The sequence below is a fragment of the Tupaia chinensis genome, unplaced genomic scaffold (genome assembly GCF_000334495.1).
Source record: "Tupaia chinensis unplaced genomic scaffold, TupChi_1.0 Scaffold000097_1, whole genome shotgun sequence".
In the NCBI taxonomy this organism is placed as follows: domain Eukaryota; kingdom Metazoa; phylum Chordata; class Mammalia; order Scandentia; family Tupaiidae; genus Tupaia; species Tupaia belangeri.
The window spans coordinates 1,084,793-1,103,169 of record NW_006159559.1 but is presented as its reverse complement, the minus strand read 5'-3'; the positions used below and the strand labels follow the sequence as shown (position 1 = coordinate 1,103,169).

General features: G+C 35.1%; 1 protein-coding gene across 1 annotated transcript in view; it reads right to left on the bottom strand.

The window, feature by feature from the left end:
- MEI4 (meiotic double-stranded break formation protein 4) overlaps window positions 1-18,377 on the bottom strand; it is a 212,086-nt gene that overhangs the window by 179,632 nt on the left and 14,077 nt on the right. Inside the window, exon 2 of the mRNA XM_006143412.3 lies at window positions 4,289-4,531. Within this exon, the coding sequence (XP_006143474.1) occupies window positions 4,289-4,531 (243 nt within the window). The remainder of the gene's footprint in view (window positions 1-4,288; window positions 4,532-18,377) is intronic.

Genomic DNA, 18,377 nt, shown 5'->3' with positions numbered 1-18,377 from the left:
CAGTTTTTTGTCTTTTAGATATAAAGCTTTTTGTAGAATAAGGCATATTCATCTTTCAAATAACACATCTTTAAATAACTATTATGATCTCCCTTTATTTTCCTATCAATCTAATACCCCCTTTTCTTATATTTTTTGTGTTCCTTGTAACAGTTACTTCATTTTTCTGAATCTAATTCTTCCTCATTTTTGAAGTTTAAGGTAACAGATTAAAAAGACAGATTACTTCCAAACATCTGCACTGCAATGCTTTACCTGAAACTCTTGCTGAGAATAAAATTGATTTTAATTATATGATTTTTAAAATTTCTCTTTCAGGCTAAGTTCCTAAAATGCCATCTAAACGATATCAGACTTCCTTATTTGTTTACTTTGCCATTTCAGCTCTGCTTTATTTAATTCCAAGTTGCTGAGTTGCTTCAATGGATAGTTGATGCTGTAAATTAAGTGTAAGTGAAGGAGTTCAGTGTAAAAACAAGTTATCTTCCAGGCTCTTACTGTTAGGCACAAACAGATTACAAACAAATATTATGCACACTAGATCACAGTTATAAACTTTGTATGGTAAATAATAGTTTTCATATCATGGATATTTATTACAGTCATAGTATATTTAAGGTTACTGGAAATTTTACATTTGTGCCATTGTATTATATTAATTATATAACTACACAGGAAAAAAAAAAAAGGAAGAAAAATTGATTGTTGGCCACTCATTTACTATGCATACTTAAAGAACCAAAAATCAATGTTAAACTTAACTAAATTGGCATAAGCAGGCCTCCCACCTTGGGTGATAAATTTGGCCCAAAGTAGTCGTTGTAGGTACTAAACTACAACCTAGCTTTATATATAAGCAAACTGTAACCTACCTTAAGGGAATGCCCTAGTAATCTAGCTACTAAGCCTTCCTCAATCACAGGGTACTTTCTATTCAGACTATGACCATATAAGGCAAATGCCAATTGTAGCCAGTCAGGTTTTTCAAATCCTTGGTTTATATGTCATTTCCTTTTCTCAGGCTATATAAACTGGGCATGTTTTGGGGCAGTGCATAGTGAACTAACTTGTCAGGAAAGCTGGAATTTTACAACCTATCTCTTGTGTAATTAAACTCCATTAAATTTAATTGGTCTCAGATTTAAAAAAAAAAAAAAAAAAACACCAAAGACTCCAGTAAGACTAAAATGTGGCTGTAAGTCATGTACTACTAGTTTTGTTCATGTAGTAATGAGGTTTTAGTAACATATGGGTATTAGGTTATCTAGGTTTCCTTATAATTACCAGAACTGAAATTAGTAAGTCCCCTAATACCCACAGCATGCACGTGTGCAGTACACCTGCACACTTGTAAAGTGATACTTCTCTTCTTCTACCCCACATTTAGAATGTTAGAATCTGTATGTTTCCCATAACCTCTAGCTGTATAGCTTCATTCTCTCTGTGGGTCTTCCTAGGCTATTACTTCAACTATTACTTAAATGCCAACAAACTTTCTATTATTCTCACCTTCCTGTAAGACCTTTCCTATATATTTCAGGGTTCAACTTATATTCTTACACACATGGACTCATCCTTTTTTCCTCTCAGCTAATTTCTATGTTCATCGAATGGATTTGAAGTGTCATAATCCATTTGATAAACTAGACTGGACATCTCAAGTATACTAAATAACTCTATCTTCAATTAGCCATTCTCTGAAATCATTCACAAGTGAAATGTCTGACTGTCCACTCTGAAATTATTCACAAATGTCTGTCTTTTTAGTTCTCACTATCATATACCTAGTTCCATTCACTGCTTTTCATATGGGCTTTGGTTAAAAATTTTTTTTTTCTATAGGACATGTATGCTCACTGGAGAGAGAAACAGGGTGTGGGTGAGAAAGCACTCCTCCCAGGGGGGGATGACTTTGCTGCAATCCCTTCTCCATCCTCCTCTTGGGACTTTGAGTGCACATGCACACACACTCAGCATGGTTTTAAGTCACTAGGTCCAGGACTCTAACTGTGCAATTGGCCATGTGGGATCTAGTGGTCTTAATACCTCTCTGCCTGGCTGGCTCTTTGGTAAAACATTTTACACCTGGTTTCCTTTCCTGCAGCCAAGGCTAAAATCAAAACACTCTCCATAATTCACATCTATTTGACACATATTTATTGAGTACCTTCTTATGTGTCAGCCTTTGGTCTGGGCATTAAGCAAAATGTGCTGAGAAAGTCAAAGACCTCTCTTTAGTGAACTTACACTCTACTTTAGGAGATAAAACAATAGAGTAAATAAATAAATAAATTGTCTACAGGGTGCCTATATAAGGAGTAACAAGGGGGGAATGAAATGTATATAGAATGGGCAGGGAAGACCCTATTGAGGAGATGCCATTTAAAGTAAGACAAATAGGAAGAAAAGTCACACAAAGAATAAAAAGGAAAAACATAGCGGATGTCCATTGCAAGAAAGAACTTTAAGAGCAAGAACGAAAGCTGTGGTTTCTAGAGCCTAGTTTATAATGGGGATGGTGTATGAGTTGAGATAACAGGGAAAAGGTAAGTAGTAGAAAAATTATGTACCCCATTATAGGCCACTATTGAAAGTTTGAACCTAGTATGAAGCAAAATTGGAGGCCAGGGAAGAGCATTATGCAAAATAATAACATGATATGATTTACATATATTTAATTGCCAGAATTGTTTCCCAATTACAACAAGAGCTGTTGCTTCATAAAAGTCCAGTGGTTTCTGATGAATGGGATGATCACATGCTCCAGTCTGCTCAAGTGAGTTCTAGTTTCCCTGTGTTGTCCTAGTTTAATTATTAATATACCCTACATTCACTATCACAAGGGTACTGATGAAGACTGTCAATTGTATGATCAATAAGCAATACAATAAAATGTTCCTTAGTTAGGCATTCAAAGGCCCTCTGTACCTGGTCCTACCTCACCTCCCTTTTCTTTCCTGTACCATCTCTATCTTAAGAATGTTATGGTCATTATGAAAATATAATGCTGGCAGTGACCTCAATGTGATGTGCCTTTTCTCATACTCCTGGCTCTCACTGGATGCTTTAATCATCTTACTGATTAAAATGGACCCTGGGCCAAATCTGCAGAGCCTTCCCAGAAACCAGGCAGAATGAATGGCTTCCTCCTCTGCATTTTGTCAGACTCTCTAGTACAACACTTCCCACAACTACGTTAATAATTTATACTTCTTATTTCTCTGCTGGAATGGTGAGTATTTAAGGGGCAGGGCAGCACTTTATCTTATGTGGTTTTGGGTTCTCACCACTTACAGTCTTGGCCTATTGCTGCTGTTACTTGTAAAAGCAAAACAGGGCATGGTGGTATGCCCCACTCCCAGTGCATGACCACCAGAGGTTGGAGAATCAGATGGAGACCTCCTCTGTGACATAGTGGTAATGCACAGCTCAAGAGAAGGTGATTCCCACAAGATAACTGAAGTTCAAATCCCTGCCAGCCAGTCTGAAACATGCCAGGCATGCATGTGAGAACCCAAGAGCTGATGGGCTAAAGGATTACAGGAAGTAGATTTCAGCATGACCAAATCCTTTAGAGGGTGCTCATCTTTCTTTCTTGCATACATGTGCATGTGCAGGAACACACACATGCTCTCTATCATGAATAAAGAAAAAAATTATTCAAAAAAGTAAAATAAATACATAGGAAAACAATAAAGTTAAATAGATTTTAATGTTAATTTTTTCAGTAAGTTTAAAGTATTATTGGCTTTACATCTACACTATTTTCATTCTCTAGCTTTATTCGAAAGTTTAATGTTTCCCCATTCATTAGAAAATAACAACAAACTTTGGGACCAGCAGATGGCATAATGGTTACATCACCGGACTCCCACATAGTCAACAGCAACTTGACTTCTGGACCCAGTGGCTTAAAACTCTCGCTGGGTGCATGTGTGTGTGCATCCAGAATCTGAGGGGTGAGTGGAGGAGAAGGGATTGCAGTGTGGCCATCCTGCTGGGGGTGGGGTGGTGATTTTTTGCTTTTGGTCTCTCTGTCTCTGCAGCAAACACATGTACCCTATAGCAAAAAACTCTCTTAAAGCAAAAAAAAAAAAACACAAAGAAACAAAATAAACAATACATTTTAATGAATGAATACAAGTAAAAAAAATTTTAGAGGGCAACAAGAAGAAGTATACTTTTCAAGAAACTAAACAATTTCATGTTTTATAATAAATTTCTTAATAATTGTGTAGATGACTAAAACAAACTGATATACTACCAAAAGGCTATTTCATACACTTACCACTCTTAAATGATCCTGAAAAAATCTTGCCCAGAAGTTTTTGACGTAATTGCAGAACTTCTGCTTCTAAGGCTTTGACTTTCGATTTCCACTTCAACTCCTGCTCAGACATCAACATTGCAAGGTACTCTGTGTATTCTCTGCTGTTTTTGTCTGCTGGTTTTGAGCGAATAATTGCCAGGGCCAGAGCCAGCTTTGAAGTTTTCAAATACCATGCTTGAACATCCGTTCTGGCTTTTGTCCCTATCATTTAATAAGAAAAAAAAAAGGTACAGAAAATTCCTTTTAACTTTTGTAGTATATTTCATTTGCTCAAAATTGATTTTGCAGAGTAACACTAATTAGTACATTTATATTACAGTTTGGCACCAAGTCACACACAAAAAAAAAATTCTCAGGAATTGAAAATTGTAAGAGAAAAATATGCAGAAGAAAAATGTGTATGCATGCATATTAAGTATATTAAGATTCAAACAGTAGATTTAGACAGTCTGACAACTTGTTGGGGTGGAAAAAAAAAAACACACATTAATTTATTTAGTGGTTTCTAACCAGAGACACAAATCAGAACCTCTGAGGGAGCTTTTAAAATGTATATGTGTGTCTGATTCCATCTCCCCCAAACTCTGATTCAGCAAATCTGAAGTAGGCCTGAGGCTTTTATATTTTCATTAGAGTCCACTAGGAAATCAGAACCATTAAATTAAATTTAAGTCCTTCCTCTCATCTAAAGTTTTGGAGTCCCTGCTTTCCAACCCTACATTCCTTAATGGACTTTTACCTACTATTCCTGACTTTAGTAAGCGTCCTTCAATCTGAAGTATATTTGAAATAATCTTTCAAATACACTTTTAATTTAAATTGTGCTCTGCTCTGATTCTGTGCTTCCAAAGATTTCTAATTGCCACTGTGAGCATACTTTTCCAAACCAACATTGCATCACTCTGATAATATAAATGTATTACGAGGACAGCATGAGAGACCACTGTATTCATTGGTTTTTGTATTGCTGTTTTATTAACCACCAGAGAGTATATGCATTTGTTAGAGAGACAGACAAGCAGAGAGAGAGAGAGCATGTGCAAGGGGGGAGGGAGGGAGGGGGGAGAATGCACTCCCCAGAGGAGTGTGGTCACACAGCATCTTTCTCTTACATTTCTCAATCCTGTCAGGAGTTTAGGGCCAAGTGCACACACGCTCAGCCTGTTTTGTAAACCACAGAGGCCAGGATCTGAATTGCAGTTGACCATGTGGGATCTGGCTCCCTTAACCACAAGGTCATGGATCTGGCCACACTGATGTAATATCATTATCTCTACTAAAACATAAACTCCCTGTGACCTCCACTGTGCTTCATTGGGTTATCATGGGGACTTTGCATATAAAACATGCCAAACAAAAACTTAATGATGGGACCAGCAGGGACCAGCAGATGGCATAATGGTTATATCACTGGACTCCCACATAGTTGAGCATGTTCCAAGTCCCAGACCCAGCAGCTTAAAACTCATGCCAAGTGCATGTGTGTGTGTATGTGTGCCCAAAATCCCAAGAGGAAAATAGAGGAGAAGGGATTGTGGTGTGGCCATCCCCCACAGGGGTGATTTCTTGATTTCTGTCTCTGTCTTTCTCTGTCTCTCTATGAGCACACATGCCCTACAGCAATCATCTCTCAAAAAAAAAAATTAAAAAAAACTTTTAATTAAGAGTTAAAAATACAATGGTCCAGAAAATTCAGGACTTCTGGTTGTCATACGTAGCCTATTACAACAATTTAAAGTTCTTCACTCCACAATTCCAACTTTATTTCCTTTAATTTTTCAAGTCTATCTTTCCTCTATGGTTGGATCATATTCAAATGGATATAAACTCATTCTCATTGACATCTTCCATTCATAACTCTCCACATGAATTTTCCCCAATTTTGATGTCTGCTTCTCTTATTGCTGCTGTATACCCTCCGAAACACAACTCATTAACCACTATATAAAATCTTCCCAGATTTATTCTCTCCCACGATGTGTATCCGCCCAACTTCTAATAACTTATCAAAATACACATCATAATTTGTCTTTTGCATTCTTCACTGATGATAATAAAACAGTATTATGCTGTTTTATTATAAAACTATAAAAATCTGAACATAAAAATCTGCATTCAATATGTTCACCACAGCATGGTTTATAATATGAAAATTGGGATTAACAGTGAAGTAGGTAATTAAATAATGGCATGACTGTACAAAACTACCTAGCCAATAAAAATTAGATTTTAGGAGCCAGCAGATAGGGTAGTAGTTACATTGCTGGACACCCACATGGCTGACCACGGTTCAAGTCCAGGACTCAGTGGCCTGAAACTCATGCTAGGTGCATGTGCGTGCATGTGCGTGCATGCCCAGGATTGAGGAGGAGAATGGAGGAGAAGGAATTGCGGCATAGCCGTACCCCTAGGGGATGATTTCTCACGTTCCCTCTCACTGTCTCTGTCTCTCTCTTTCTCTCTCTCTCTCTCCAGCAAGTGCAGGTACTTTATGGCAAGTGCAGGTGCTTTATTATTATAAAATAATTAGATTTTCAGAGGAAATGTTAATGATATGCTGAGTGAAAACACATGATGATATGAAAGTGTATGTACAGTAAGATCCCAATTTTAAAGAGCAAGCATCCTTGAGCCCCAAATCCAAAATCCAAAAGTGGTCCAAAATCTAAAACCTTTTTAGCACAAACATGACAGCACAAGTGGAAAATTCCACACCTGATCTCATGTGACAGGTTGCAATCAATTGTATAAAATTACCTTAGGAGTATAAGAAACATAAATGAATTCCCTACTTAAACTTGGGTAAAATTCCTAAAATATCTCTTTATGTTCATGTAAATATTCTAAAATACAAAAAACTTCTGGCCCCAAACAATTTGTATAAGGGTTATTCAACTTGCATAAAAAGTAGGAAATACAATAGACTATAATGTTCAATATCAAATATGATGAATATGTCTATATCCTTGATTTGATTATTACATACTATTTGTGTGCTTTGAAAAGCCATACTGTACCACATTGTACACAAAGATGAACAATGATTATGTGTAAACTAGAAATTAGAATAAAAAATATTTTCAGTAGTAGGAGATTCAAACAGAATGGTAAATAGTATTCACTTCCTTCTGTAAAATTATTGATTTTCATCTTACTTCCATTTCTCTACATTTTACTAACTTTTCACAATAAATATATATCAAATTATAACCAAAAACACTTACAAAGAAAATGAGTTTCTAAAGACAAAGTATAGCTGTTACCTTTCACAGCTGTCAAATACATAAGGGATTAGATACTGTCAAGATGTAGAAACTAATTTGGACGGTAGCTCCCCTTATTTAAGCTTTCACAGCAACCATTTCATTCCCTGGCTCATTGTCTGTCATGTTGGCAATAAGAGCATTGGACTCTGACACTGGGTGCTCTCAGAGGAGCACAGACACATGATAACCCTCCCTTCAAGATGTAAGCCTGCTACTAGATATGACTAAAAAATAAAAAAAGTTATCACTCATTTAAAGGTGTCTCAAGCAAGAAAAGGATCTCACACTCAGTTATAAACGGAATATAGGCTAAGAAGGAATATAGGCTAAGAAGGAAAACTAGAAAAACAATTTGTTAGCACAAGAAAATAAAGTTCTCTGGATAGTAAAACACAGCAACCCCCTGGTATCTCACAAAGATATTTAATTAATTGATTTACGCCATCTCATTAATTAAATGTTCTGTTTTTAAGTCATTGTATGTGATTTGTTAATAATCTTAAAACTATACTGAATGTCATAAGGAAAAAGAATAAATTACAAAGTCCTGCTGGATAACTATCTCAGGGTCACTATTCTAAGCATTAATTACAATCAGAACACTAATGAACAGAAGTTATTGCTAATAGAGATGCTTTGTGCAGGCTTGCAGAGTATAAATCACACTTGAAACACACACAGAACTACAACCTACAATCAACAGAACCAATTCTTTTAAACTTCTTTCTTCTTTTTGAGTGTATGTGTTTCCAAATATGTGCCTCTTCATTTTAGAACATTTGTATCTTTAAAGTGCCATTTGTCAGATGAAGATCATTGTTTCCCCTATAATTTCATGGAAGTAAAAATAAGCTTCATTAGGTGGCGTGGTGGTTAAGGCACTGGACTCCCACATTGTTGACCACACTTTGAGTCCTGAACCTGGGCAGCTTATTTTCTCACTTTCTCTCTCTCACTCATACATGTATCCTATAGCAAATTAAATAATAATAATAGTAATAAAATAAATAATTCTCAAAAAAACAGACTTCTGTGACACACAAGGAAATATATATTTGGGCTTTGTCCCTAGTTCATGACACAAAGCTTCTAAACCCCTTAGAATTTACAATGGGAGGAGATTATTCTGTTTTGATGAGGCAATTCTGTCTTTTTTTTTTAAAACTACTTCATACAAAATTTTACTCAAATACAACAATGCATTTTTTTGTAACACTAAAATTCTATTGATATATACAAATTAAATAAAAAGCAAATTATTCCAACTTGAAGAAAAACAAGGTCCACTTAGGGATATGGCTAATTCACCCAGTGCAGTAGAAAAGAGATTCTAAATATTGGGTTGTCAAAAAAGTCATGATTTTTTTTCTATGTTTTTCTATACAAAAATGCATTGTGACTTTTTAAACATATATTGCTTAATATATGCTTAATACATTAACATATTTATATTTAATATTTAAAGGACTAGTTAATGGCCCTCCTCACTCCATCTCAAATGTATTTGATTGAACTTTTTATAAATTTTATAGTACCCTATAGAAAGGAGAAAGAGCAATGTTTCAGAACGATAGATCTTAAAAATCTCTTCCTAAACCTATTCAGCGTAATCATACACAACCTTAGTACCAAGAAAAACCAGAAGTGCACTTGTGCTAATTGAAAACTTTCTCAGGCAATTCTCACACTTACAATAGTTGCTCAGTTTTTATGCCAAATGCAATATCTAGCTAGAAAGTATCATGACCCAGACCTTAGCACCCACTAGTATGTCTCCAAACAGGGAAATTCTTTTTACAATAACTTAAGATGTTAATAAGCATTTACAACATTATGCATAAAAGAAAAAACTAAACATAAATCATGCTTTTTAAAAAGCCTTTTCTTGGGATCAGCAGATGGAGTAATGGTTACATCAGTGGATTTCCATGTAGTTGACCATGGTTCAAGTCTCAGACCCGGCAGCTTAAAACTCACACCAGGTGTGTGTGCCTATACATCCAAAGTCCCAAAAGGAGAGTGGAGGAGATGGAATTGCAGTGTGGTCATCCCCCTTGGGGGGAGTTTTCTTGCTTTTGTCTTTCTGTCTCTCCTGCAAGCTTATTGTGCCCTATACCAAAAAAAAAAAAAATTTTTTTTTTAGAAAAGACTTTTCTTTAAAAACAATTTCCAAAACACTGAAAACAATTTGTAAATAGGTAAATCTTTTTAAATACTCACTATTCAGCTTTCCCTAGGCTACATGTCATCCCCCAGATGTGTGTGCACCTATGCGATGAAGAGGAAATGATGCAAAGCCTCACGGGAGCCAGGACTCTGGAGGAGCCACTGGAGTGTCTACTGGGGGCAATTTGCTGTAAAAGGGAGGTAATGGCCTGTGACAGCAGATTAATATTCTGACAATACAGGTAAAGGCCAGACTTAAATCTCCTTTTTTAAATTTACAAACTTCAAGGGGTAGAAACATCAACAAAATATAATAGGGAAGTAGAGAATTATATAAAGAAGTACATTTAAAAAGAAGATTAAAAAAAAAAAAAAACTAACAGTTGACATGTACCTTGTGCCTTATCTGTATACAGGCCCTAATACATCATCATATATTAGGAAAATAACATATTTCCATTTAATTTCCTTTGATGAGGTAATTCTTAGCAGGCCCTTAGGTAGCTTCAAGGTGGCGGCTGGTTGACAGAAAGACTGAACCACTATTAGAAGCTTGAAATATTCACCACCACCCCCTAATCTCCTGGGAGAGAAGAGAGACTGGATACTCAGTTGATAGTAAACCAGGCCTCCACAAAACCCCAGAAGCAATGGGGTTCAAAAAGTTTCCAAGTTGGTGATGCTAAGAGGGTGGTGCTTCCCCATCCATATGTGACCCTATGTATTCCTTCTGTTTGGCTGTTCCCAGGTTGTAGTCTTCATAGTACACTGCTAATAAGTAAACCACTCTCCTGAGTAGTGTGTGTTGTCCTAACAAGTTAACAAATGTAAGGTGGTGAGCTGTGGAACCTCTTACTTTATAGCCAAAATGGAAAGAGTATAGGCTACCTATGTGCTCCCTATTTGCTAGTGGTGTCTGAACCAGCAGACAGAACTAGAAAACTAAACCCTTTAACGTCTGGAGCTGAAGCTAACTCCAGGTAGTTAGTGTCATAATTGAACTGAACTGTTGAATGCCCAGTTGGTATATTGAGAATCAGAAAACTGATTGTTGCTATTGGAAAAAGCCTACGTTTACTAAACATATTCTCTGTTTAACTGAGGAAAGACAGTAGTAACACTAAGAAAGCCTTTTTAAATTCAATATATTCTGAAACAATTATAGTAAATAATTAAAATAAACATTTAATTTTCTCCATGAAGATATTTCATATCTCTGAATGTTCAGTAGCCTAAAATCTAAAAATTTAACAGTCTTTTTAAAATAAGCATTAGTGAAGTGGGCTTTCTTTTTCTTCACATTTAAGAATAGCCCTTAACATAGCAGTTTCTCACAGCACTACAGAAAATTCTAATCATATTCTCCATGACCCTTGGATTCTCCTTCAGGCAATACATGAAGAAACTGATACTCTACAAACATTATTTTGGCAATATTTATCTGCCCTGTTTCTTCTGCCCTCATTTTCCCCTATTGAACTTCAATTTGCTATCAACTAGAAAATTCTCTGAAATGCCAAACTGTTCTGAATTATAATATGAATCCTAAAGTTATTTCATCTCCAAGATCACTGATAAAGAAAAAAAATCCAGATCATTCCTATACAAAACTAATGAAAGTTTAAATTAGATAACCAGTCAGGAGAATTTTTCCTAATATGTATCAAACACCTCCAAAATATTTGTCCCAGAAATATGTTCTAAATTTTTATCTTAAAGAAATTATTAGAGTTATGAATAAAACATTATGCCCATAGTTGATTCATAGGATTATTTAGAATAACAACATAAAAAAAGTTGTTCACCAGCCTGAACAGTCAGCAATGGAGATTAAACTGTGACATATCATACAATTTAATTTAAAATGTTTTAGAAAATATGTAAAATTATTGGGAAGTGTTCCAACATTATGTCAAATGCAGAGTAATACATAAAATAGTAAGTAGAGCAAAAGTGAAAATTTTTTAAAATTTCACATATGGGTATTAATATATTGAGAGTTTAGCAATAAAAAGGTGAGGAGGGAAGGTTGAAAAAGAAGAGAAGTAGGTAAAGGGAATTTTTGGAAAAGAGAAGAGACAAAGACAGACTTATTCATCAAAATAAAACCATTAACTATGAGTAGAAGAAATCTTAATGATAATAGTTTTGCTTATACTTTTCTATAATCTCCAAATTTGCACAATAAACATTATAAAACATGCCTTATAAGACAGAATAAAAGACATGCCTTAAAAATATGTCTTAAAAGACAGCATATATATATATATATATACACAAAAATGTCTTAGCACTAATAACATAAAAATAGTCCCTATTCCGTATATAAAAGTGATGTGATGGTTAAGACACTGGACTCCCACATGGCCAACCACAGTTCAAGTCCTGGACCTGGGAGCTTGAAAAATCACGCTAGGTGTATGATTGTGGCTGCCCAGAATTCCAAGAGAGGAATGGAGGAGAAGGAACTGCAATGTCATCTCCTTGGTGGGGGTGAGGGGGGGTAACTCATTTTCCCCTCTATCTTTCTCTTTCTCTCTCCAGCAAGTGCATGCACCTTACGTCAAAAACAAAACATTACAAAATTTCCTCAAAAAATTAAAAATAGGGGCCAGATGGCCAGATTTGGTGCAGTAGTAAAATGTGACACTCTATGAAGCAATTCCACACAGCAAGGTTCCTAGTTCAAGTCTGGAAACCGCCCTGAATATGCTGGGTGTGTGTGTGTGCCCATGACCTGGGGCTGACTGAAGGCTAAGGTATATTGTGGCAACAGAATCCAATTGGAGGTTTTGTCCTTGGCTTTCTCTTTCTCTCTCACTTAATCATGGAAGAAAGAAAGAAAGATGAAAACTTCAAAAAATGGAACAACCTGAAGATCGAGCAATCTCAAAGGAAATAAAATCAGTGTATCTGCACTCTCATGTTCAATGTAGCATTTTTCACAAAATACAAGATAAAGAATCAACCTAGGTGCCCATTAAGAGATGAATGAATAAAGAAGTTGTAAGACTAAACGTACATATATATGTAATTATATGCCATATATTTTATATATTATTATATGTTGTGTTATTGTATATATTATATTTCATATATATTTGTACAACATATATAAAATTTAGCCTTAAAAAGGAAAGAAATCCTGTCATTTACAATAACATAGGTGAAACTGGAGGACATTTTGCTATGTGAAATAAGACAGATATAAAAGGACAAATAGTGTATAATCTCACTTATATGAGGAATCTAAAAAAGTCAAACTCACGGAAGCAGAAAGTAGAATGATGGTTGCCAGGAACTGGGGGCAGGAATGGGGAGAGATGAAATGGGCACAAAGTTTCATTTAGGATGCATATGTTCTAGAGACATAGAGTATAATACGGTGATTACAGCCAATAATAATGTATGCTTGAAAACTGCAAAGAGAGTAATCTTTCTCTTCACTTAAGGATGCATTCTTTTTTGACTATTTTTAGTAAATGTATTCTCTCCATATCTATGCATGTCTAGCATATACCCATAAACTTTCAACAAAATAATTCTTGAGTGAAGAAAATACAAGAAAGATAAAATCTATCCCATAATTTTAGGCCAGGGTTAAGTTAGAAGAGAAAGCCAGATTTCATCTCATCTGCATGCTACAATAAATTGTTGCCATTCTAATAAAGCAAAAAAAAAAAAAAAAAAAAAAAAAAAAAAAAAAATACAACAACACAATACCATAATACTTAAGGATGCATTCTTTTTTGACTATTTTTAGTAAATGTATTCTCTCCATATCTATGCATGTCTAGCATATACCCATAAACTTTCAACAAAATAATTCTTGAGTGAAGAAAATACAAGAAAGATAAAATCTATCCCATAATTTTAGGCCAGGGTTAAGTTAGAAGAGAAAGCCAGATTTCATCTCATCTGCATGCTACAATAAATTGTTGCCATTCTAATAAAGCAAAAAAAAAAAAAAAAAAAAAAAAAAAAAGGATATTACTCAAACATTCCTTAAGTCATTGAAATGAATATAAGACAAAATATGGGTACAAGAGGAAGTCTCCGGGTAACATGATGGTGAAATATGCATTTATCAAATACCAGTATGGGGTATAGCAGAGTATTTGTAATGCCAGAACTGTGAGATATCACAAGACTTTTGAGATAATTAGTTTCTACAAAATTTGGACAAGGTCTAACATGTAATTTTTGGATTATATCCAGCTGACAAATTCCCTAATTATTGTCACACTTTCAGCACATACTGTACTGTGAAGTGCTCAGCAGATTAATGCCATGTGAAATTTTACATAAAAGAATCAGGAGTTACTCAACATTTCAAATCTTTCTACTTTAATTATTAAGGGTGCCTTCAAAATCCTTTCTAGCAAAGAGTATCTGCGTGACAGGAAGCGTTGTAAAGATAAAAAGGTACTGTATTTATTATTTTTTTTTTTTAGTTTCTGTTTCATTCCTATAAAAACAGGCCAACTATGTAAAAATTTCCTCTTGCTGTTAACTAATCATAGATTTTAATTATCTACAGTTTCTTAGCACTATTTTCTTAATGTCCCCTTCCCCTACCAAGTGATTCTTTATTGCTTCTTTGTTTTGTAATAGGAAAGATTGTCCCTGAATTCCAACAGATTTTTACATGAGAAAAATACATCACACACATTTTAAAAGTTATAAGTTTTTTAACTTGGGAAGCGCTTTCTCACTTTCCCTCTGTGTCTCTTTGGCACACACATACTCCTTCTGGCAAATTAAAAAAAAAAAAAGTCTAATAAACTCAAATCCATAAATCCTACAAATGTGGATTCCTTTTTAGGTTACACTTTAGGTAGAAAAAGTTGTGTCATAAAATTAAGACTATGAGATGAAACCAAAAACCAAAGATAAACTGAGAGAAGAGACAACAGAAGTAGGTTTCATCGAACCCAGGGAAGAAAGAGGCAGCTGGCCTCTGGGATCAAGCTAAGCCAACCCCTGAGCTTCAAAGAAAAGAGAAGACTAAGCAGGAGATGAGGCACAGAGTCTTCTTAAAAAGATAAATAGCCTTATTCAGAAAAGTTCCATTTTGTAAACCATACATAAGGAATTTTTTTTTCTAAATAGTGTTATATAACGCCTTCTTAGATTTCTCTTCCATGTATACTGAAGATAGGAACTCAAAAAAGCACAAGCAGTCCCTCAGAACTATTTTCTTTATGGCTCATTTTTAACTCCAAAAATATGTCCTACTTTTCCTTTGTCTCACTCATTTAAATTTCAGCACCACAAATTTCAGCCAACAACTGGCAATGCTTCCTGACTTTTCCCAGGGTTTAACAAATAAATCTAATAATTTTTTATTTTCTTATTAAAATAAGAAATCTAATAATTCTATCTAATCTTATCAAATAAATCTAATAATTCTTATTATTTTCTGATATTACCTGCTTCCACATTTTAGAAGGAATAAGTAACAAATTTTATATTTTCAGAAATGAAATACAACATCAAAAGCATAAACAAGTATTTGAACTACTTTTTTAAGTTCCAAAAACCCCTTTGGACAAAAACAAAGCACCATATCAGGATACCATTCATAAAATTCTTAACAAAGTGTGAATACTAAAAGATAGAACTTGTCAGGCCAAACATTTATAGGCACTTAAGTCAAAGCCAAGCTTTTCTAAGGCGTCTTCCCTAACCATTTGAGCCCATAGTGATTTTCCTTTCTCTCAACTCTTGGAGAAGCATCACCTAAACCACTGACTCTGTATCTTAATCATTACTATCTGCTTTTGTCTTTTCTCTTCCATAGGTTTGAGTTTCTTCGAGTACCAGGAGCATTTTTACTCCTTCACTGATCCCACTAAGAAGGTCTAAATAAGTAAATACGTTTTCGATTCATTTGGGTAATGGAAGGACTAAGCACAATACTACAAAACAGAGAACCTGCGGGTTCAATCCAGATCTGTCCTTTGCCAGGCTCAATGATTCAGAGATTTCTCTGAATCTCACTTCGTTCATAGAATAGAATATTAGTAACAATTATTTGAAGTTGCTTTAGCCTAGAGTAAATCATGATTGGAAAGTTCTTAAGATAGTATCTGGCACATGGGAAACCACTTAATTGTTATTGGGGCCCCAGCAAATGGCATAGCAGTTACATTGCTGGACTCCCACACGGTCAACCACAGTTCGAGTCTGGGACCCAGTGAGTTAAAACACACCAGGCACATGTGCTTGTGTGTCCAAGATCCAGGGAGAAGAATGGAGGAGAATGGATTATAGCATGGCCATCCGCACTGGGAAGTGATTTCTCACTTTCCTTCTCAGTCTCTGTCTCTCTCTCTCTCCCTGGCGAATACACATACCCTAAGGCAAAAACCTCTTAAAAATAATCATTGTTATTATTACTGCTAGTACTATACTTCTATTATGAACTGCTATGTTATTACACTATTATTTACGTGGAAGGGAGAAATGAGTTTTGAAAGTTCCCTGTACCACCTAATTCCCCATTTTGTGCTCTCCTTCCCTTTATTAGTTTAACAATTACATTGATTAATGTCTTCCTTAACACTGAATCAGTAAGCTCAGATCCAGAATGCAGCTCTGGTGTAACTAGAAAAACACTTAGTCAATCCTGTGCCCAGATGTTCACTTCCCAGCAATGGTAATTGTCTACTTAACAGAAGCTTCTATCATGATTTCTGTCACTAACTAAAGTTTGCACAAACATTATACCCTTGATGTCCCTGACGAAATATTTTTAACTCCAATATATTTTTTGTAAAATCATGAAGGCATTTTCATACAACCACCACAAATACAGATTCGACTAAGGAGTGTACTCTTATCTACCTCTCCCATTTAAAACAGAACATAAACAATTCATTTTCATTTAGTTATTATTCTACCATGCCATGAATATTTGCAATGTTTTTGAATTTAGCAATGAAAACTTACAGCATTCCGCAGAAAGCCCCCAAGTGATTAAAATGCATTTTAGAGCAAATTAAAAATAAGTTTAAATAAGCAGCTGTGGGATTTTTCAGGCACTCTGACCAAACATGATTCTGCAGATTTAAATTCAGAACAGTTTGACACAGCACTAACTGCTGACAGCATTATTTGATCTGGGTAGATGTGCAAACATTCAACAACAAAAAAGCATGTGTCAATAATTCATAGGTCTAAAGTCAACTCTCTTGGGTAAGAAAAGTGTATCTTTTTATTTTATTTTACTTTTTTACCATATCCCAAGACAATTCTTTGCTGTGAAGAAATTCTTCCCTCTCCAGTGCTCCAGCAGACAGATCACCTGTAACAATTGGATGTTCTGCTGACTTCAGTTGTTTCCTTCCATTAAGGCCAGTTAGCCAGTTAGTTTGCATGTCACTAAGCCACAGAAGACAGCAATCAGTTCAGAAATTTGGCACTACTTGCACCTCCAGTAATCTTAACTTGCTACCCTCTTTGTGTAGATGAATGAGGTATTCCCCAAACTCTATCTATACAGGTAGAATATTTTCTAGACTCTGCTGATGCTGGGAGCAAGCTGAGTTCCTATCATCCCTCTGGCCCTACCTAATCTCCTATATGTGGGCCCCCAAAAATCTGAATTTTTGCCCCCCTCATCCTATTCATGCCCCTTTATGTACCACCTCTAAAATCCATATTAACATAGAAATAGCCAGTTAGCTTAGGCTGTGATCACTTTGCCATAAAGGTCTTATAGCTATAAGATATGTTATCAATAATAAATCAAGATGAGGCATTACACTGAGCCAATAGATAGTAAAGTCAATTATTTGTTACTTAAAAATAAGAACTTGGAGGGGCTTAGCCACCAAATTGCAACCTTGAGTCATTAGAGCATGAAAGTTGTAATAAACTCTATTTTTTTCCCTTTATCATTTTGGAATTTTAGGGTTACAACATTTTACTCCAGGGAATCCAGCTCAGATAACAATTTTGTCAGAAAATACCCTTCGAATACAACGAAATTAACTACTCAATGAATATATAAAATTGAAATATTAAAAGGACAATTTGTAAGTTTGCCAACTTACTTTTCTTTTATATACGTACACACACACATATATATATATATATATATATATAAAAGAAAGCATCGCATTGGACTTTTTGATGACCAGACCCACATCGGAAATAATAAACATGACTATAATTGATTCTTTTATTTAACAACTATTTGTTGATCACCTATGTCTTGAAAATATAGCTGTAATGAAAATCCAAATTAATGAGCTCACAATTTCATTCTAGCTGGGGAAGAAACAAACTAAATAAGTAAAATGTACATATTTTAGATTCTGATCAACACAGCAGAGAAAACTAAGGTAGGAGAGAAGATAACAAGGAATTCTTTGTAATTTAAATACATTTGTTGGAAAGGGCTCAATTAGCAGGTGATTATTAAGCAAAAATGCAAAAGGAAGGAGGAAAATAAGCTATGTTGATGTGGAAGAGCAGGCCAAGGAGAGGGAAGTTGAAAAGTCTGAGGCAGGAAACATGACATGTATAGCATTTTCCCATGAACCATCTTATTTGACCCATAATCATGTTGTACACTAGGGTAATTATTTTACTTTCCTATAGAATTT